Genomic DNA, 5,653 nt, shown 5'->3' with positions numbered 1-5,653 from the left:
CGTGCGTGTCTCCCCGTGTGTGTGTCTCCCTGTGTGTGTCTCCCTGTGTGTGTGTCTCCCCGTGCGTGTCTCCCCGTGTGTGTGTGCGTGTCTCCCTGTGTGCGTGTCTCCCCGTGCGTGTCTCCCCGTGAGTGTCTCCCCGTGTGTGTGTCTCCCTGTGTGTGTGTCTCCCCGTGCGTGTCTCCCCGTGTGTGTGTGCGTGTCTCCCCGTGCGTGTGTCTCCCTGTGTGTCAGAGGTGTAGTCTACGTGATACGCAGGTATACGCCGTATACCCACTAAGAAAGCTCCAGCATTTCCGTATGCCCACTTAGAAATGCACAATGACACGTATCAACTTCGATAGTGACAGAAGTTCTGTTTATTTAATGAATGAAAGTATGACAGCTCTGTCACAGAACTGTCACACTTTCATTCATAAATTCAACCTGTGCGCTGTGTCTCTGTCAGAGTCGCACTTTTCCTTGTCGGAAGTTGGAAAGTCCCGAGTTCCGAGTACAATGGAACGCAGCATTATAATAGCCATACAGAGGCTTCCGTCCATGGCCCGTGCCCGTGACCGTGGTGACCGCCCGTGACCTACACCTGACGTCACGTCACCTAGACGACTGCGATATCAACTCAGTCGGCGCCGAGGTGATGTCCAGCGGCTCAACAGTAAATATGAAGCGGAAGCAACAAACTACCCTTAGCCATTTAAAAAAAAAAACAAGCCTGCTGCTGCCTCGGACGACACTCCAGCAGTCACTAGGACGTTAGATGAAGAAGAGGGAACTACAGCGGAGCCTGATGCCAGCAGTGTATCGGGTAAGTGAAAGTCGTATACAAGTGAACTTTAGCAGATATTAGACTACTAGCTACTAGCTTATAAGAGATTTCCCAAACTGAATGAATACCACACATATATTCACTAAACGGCCTTGCTAGCTCAATCTTGTTGTAGTAAAGTAGTAAATAACGTAGTTATTACACATTTTACTGTGAGACTGTGAGTGTGTGTGTGCTGAATATCTCCTTGTTCCTTCTAGATGATAACTCCTGGCCAGCCCTATGGACTGAGAGTCAGGCTAGGGAGTTTAAAAGCAGGCATTCTTGGTTAGAATGGAAGGACAGAAAGTTAGGTAAATATCAGCCAACTTGTAAAGCTGGTATAAACACATGAAGTCAACTTTATGCAAATGAGAGTATAGCTGGTTTATTTTCATCTTAAAGATACATTAATTTCACTTTTATACAATTAAATTATAATGATATTGTCACAGTGAAGCTTATTTACAGTTCATTCAATTATTTTGAATAGATTCTTATCCAGTTCAGAAGGTGTTATTGCTAATATAGATTCAAAAAAGACTACTTGTATGATGTTAATTAGTCATGTTTTTGTTTACTTCCAGGTTGTGCTATTTGCAGCTCAACAAAATCTACTGGTGTCTTAACAGAGAAAAGAATTTCCATATCTGAGCAGTGGGCGATGTTTAAGATCCAGTCATCAGGCTCAAGCAGACCAACAGCCCTGGCCTCCTTGAGAAACAAGATCAGACAGCATGAGATGTCCAGGGCACACGAAATAGCTCAGGAGCTCACTGAAAAGGGTGGACAGGATTTACTTGGGAATCTTGTGAGAGCTGTGTCAGACACTGTTAACTGAGACAAATGCTGCATTCAGAACAGCATATTATCTTGCCAAGATGAACCGACCTTTCTCTGACCATGACGATCTCATTGAGCTTCAGGAAAAAAACGGTGTCAACATGGGCACAAGTCTGCACTCAAGGTTCAGTTCAAAAAAAATTGTGGAACACATAGCAAAAAAGATGCAGACAAAAATAGTTGACAGCATTGTGTCATCTTCAAGCAAGCTGTCTGTTCTCATTGATGAGGCAACTTCTCTCAGCCATAAAGTCAAGTCAAGTCAAGTCAAGTCAAGTCAAGTCAAGTTTATTTGTCACATACACATACGAGATGTGCAGTGAAATGAAAGTGGCAATGCTCGCGGACTTTTGTGCAAAAGACAAACAACAAAACAACCAAACAAATTATAAACACAATCATAACACACATATTCTTTTACATAATAAATAATGGAAGGAAAAACGTTCTGTAGAGTTAGTCCCTGGTGAGATAGGCGTTTACAGTCCGAATTGCCTCTGGGAAGAAACTCCTTCTCAACCTCTCCGTTCTCACCGCATGGCAACGGAGGCGTTTGCCTGACCGTAGCAGCTAGAACAGTCCGTTGCAGGGGTGGAAGGGGTCTCTCATGATTTTGTTTGCTCCGGAGTTGCACCTCCTGTTGTATAGTTCCTGCAGGGGGGTGAGTGAAGTTCCCATAGTTCGTTCGGCCGAACGCACTACTCTCTGCAGAGCCTTCTTGTCCTTGGCAGAGCAATTCCTAAACCAGATGGTAATGTTCCCGGACAAGATGCTTTCCACCGCCGTTGCGTAGATCAACCATGATTGTCAATGTGAAGGCCTCTTTAGATGGAGCTACTCCTGAATTTGTTTTTTTTTTGGACCTGGTGGAGCTGGAAAGCCAGAGGGCAGAGTCTATAGAGGAAGCTCTATTAAACTGTTTGGACACTGCAGGCTTTAGTGAAGAGTGGCTTCAAAACAACTGGATCTCATTTGTTTCTGATGGAGTCAGTGTTATGTTAGGCAAAAAACTCTGGTGTGGCAACCAGGCTGACTGCAAGGTACCCTAACCTCTTCACATGACACTGTATGGACCACCGTCTAGAACTGGCTGTAAATGATGCTGTGGATGAGGTTCAGGCAGTCAACCACTTCAAAGTTTTCATGGACAAACTCCACAATCTCTACAGTCAGTCCAATAAAAATTCACGGGAACTTATGGAAGCAGCACAAGAAGTGGGCTCACAAGTCCTGAAGATTGGCAGAGTTTTAAACACCCGATGGGTTGCCAGCAGTTTCCGTTCTGTAAAGGCTGTGTGGAGGTCATACGAAGCACTTAACAGACACTTTGAGAATGCTGCAGGAGACCAAACAAGAAACGGCAAAGAGAGGCAAACCTACAGAGGCCTGGCACGTCGTATGCAAAGCAAGGAATTTCTTTGTGACCTTGGACTCATGTATGATGCACTATCTGAACTTTCAAACCTGTCCCAGCAATTACAGGCCCATTCAATCACACTTTTAAGAGCAGAACAGCTGCTGAAGCGCACCATCCGAGTGCTGGCATCATTTAAAGATTCTCCAGGAGAGAAATTGGAGGAAGCATTGAAAGCACAGGCTTTGGGACAGTTTGGATCAGTGTCCCTGGAGTCAAATGCTAAGCTCATGCCGATCAATACAAAGCAGTTCCTACAAAGTCTGATCAACAACATGGAGAAGCGGCTCTCATTTAAGGATGAAATTCTTCATGATCTCAGCATTCTGGATTCAAGCACCTGGCCATCAACACCTGGCATACGGCACGGTGAGTCACAGGTAAAACCACTGTGCAGGCGATTCAATCTTTGTCAAGAACAAGCTGTCAATGGAATGAGAGATTTCATCGAGCACCCAGAGAGTGAACCTGAATGCCTCAAACCACTCATCCACTGCATGCAGACCATCCCTTGCAGCACTGCAGAGTGTGAAAGGGGCTTCAGTCTGATGAATATTGTGTACACAGACCAAAGATCTAGAATGTTGTTGTCTAGTGTCAGCAATTTGATGATGATCAGCATCAATGGGCCCCCTGTAAGCCTTTTTGAGCCAAGCAAATATGTATCAACATGGTTACGAAGCCATCGCTCTGCCACGCAAGCAAGAAGGCAGAGCACACCTCAGATGCCTGAGTACAAGCAAATTTGGAAAGTTTTGTAAACTAGCAGGCTACTACATTTAAAGTGAAAAACAATTGTTGACAAAATCCCTTTTAGTGGAATACAAACACTTTTCCATACCTGCTACAGTAGCAAGTATGGAAAAGTGTTTGTATTCCACTAAATATCCCTCATGTAACTGTGTATTCACCTTTGTTTGTTACTTTTTTACAATGAAGGGATTGTGGTGTTTGTTTTATTTTACATGGGTCATGCGCCCTCCGCTGGTCGTTTTTGCGGATGTACTGTTTTTCTTCTCTGTTAAACACTGAACAGATGTTATTTGCATAGGACTTACTGTGATTGAAAACGTGTATTTTGTGATGCTGTGTGATTGCTGTATTAAGTATGAGTGTGAGACGTCTTAGAACAGTTGCTGATATGTTTTATTTATTTTAATTTATTATTTAAGTATTTTTGTATGGGAAACATAATTCTAAAGAACATGTTTTTTTTTGTATTTTTGCATTTATTGTTTCTTATATAGGATATTTTATTTTATTGAGTTGTAATTGTTTCTGACAAATGACTAACTCTGTTTTTTCTTGTCTCAAAACTCTAAACAGAGCATGCAGCAGCAGCAGCAATAAATGTCCTGTGCAAAAGACTCAAGTATCCCGTCGTCTCCTTAGCACATTAGTACTGAGGCCAGGCCGGTTACATATACAGTAGTACAGTGTTTATATAGCCAACAGTTACTTATTTATTGATGCTTTATAGTTTATTTGATGCTAGTGCCTAATGGTGATTTTAATTTGACTGTTTATTGTCCTAGAAACTGATGACAATATCGAGTGTTGAATAATCTCAATTACTTATGGTGGTTGTAGGCTACTGTATGTGACAGTGAGTGTGGCGGTGTTTATAGGACGGGTGTGGAAGAGGCTAGGAGGGAATCATCACAGTATACCCACTACAAAAAACTAGACTACACCACTGCTGTGTGTGTGTGTGTGTATCTGTGTGTGTGTGTGTGTGTGTGTGTGTGTGTGTCTGTGTCTCCCTGTGTGTGTGTCTGTGTCTCCCTGTGTGTGTGTCTGTGTCTCCCTGTGTGTGTGTGTGTGTGTGTGTGCGTGTGTGTGTGTGTATCCCTATGTGTGTGTCTGTGTCTCCCTGTGTGTGTGTGTGTGTGTGTGTGTGTGTGTGTGTATCCCTGTGTGTGTGTGTGTCTCTGTGTGTGTGTCTGTTTCCCTGTGTGTGTGTGTGTGTGTGTGTGTCTGTCTGTGTGTGTGTGTGTGTGTGTGTACCTCGCTGTGTGTGTGTGTGTGTGTATATATCTCCCTGTGTGTGTGTGTATCTCCCTGTGTGTGTGTATATCTCCCTGTGTGTGTGTGTGTATCTCCCTGTGTGTGTGTGTGTATCTCCCTGTGTGTGTGTGTCTGTCTCCCTGTGTGTGTGTGTCTGTCTCCCTGTGTGTGTGTGTCTGTCTCCCTGTGTGTGTGTGTCTGTCTCCCTGTGTGTGTGTGTCTGTCTCCTGTGTGTGTGTGTGTGTGTGTGTGTGTGTCTCCCCTGTGTGTGTGTGTGTGTCTCCCTGTGTGTGAATGTGTCTTCCTTTGTGTATGTGTCTCCCTGTGCATCTGTTGTCACATCCTGGCCTTAGACAGGGCTGCCAACTCTCACGCTTTGAGCGTGAGAGTCACGCATTTCAGCCAATTCTCACGCTGATGACAGAATTCTCACGCTGTCTTCAGTCCCTGCACAGTTTGTCTTTTTGCGCCATATCACAACGATCTGTGCGGTCTGGGGACGCGCGTCAGTTGGCGGCTGTGAGTGATGTTGCATCTCTTCTCTTCTCTTCTCTTCTTTCTTGGTTGGATGTGCAGCCGCTGAC

At 44.4% G+C, this 5,653-nt stretch overlaps 1 protein-coding gene across 1 annotated transcript; it reads left to right on the top strand.

Moving 5' to 3' along the window:
- Window positions 1–206: 206 nt before the first annotated feature.
- On the top strand, window positions 207–4,815 carry LOC129694500 (E3 SUMO-protein ligase KIAA1586-like). The gene is made up of 2 exons (XM_055631216.1): window positions 207–805; window positions 1,393–4,815. The coding sequence occupies exon 2, from the start codon at window positions 2,717–2,719 to the stop codon at window positions 3,821–3,823; it is 1,107 nt and encodes a 368-aa protein (XP_055487191.1). The 5' UTR covers window positions 207–805; window positions 1,393–2,716; the 3' UTR covers window positions 3,824–4,815.
- Window positions 4,816–5,653: the final 838 nt, after the last annotated feature.

The sequence above is a fragment of the Leucoraja erinacea genome, unplaced genomic scaffold (genome assembly GCF_028641065.1).
Source record: "Leucoraja erinacea ecotype New England unplaced genomic scaffold, Leri_hhj_1 Leri_695S, whole genome shotgun sequence".
NCBI lineage: Eukaryota > Metazoa > Chordata > Chondrichthyes > Rajiformes > Rajidae > Leucoraja > Leucoraja erinaceus.
The sequence above is the reverse complement of the archived record's forward strand: the minus strand, read 5'-3'. Positions and strand labels throughout refer to the sequence as shown.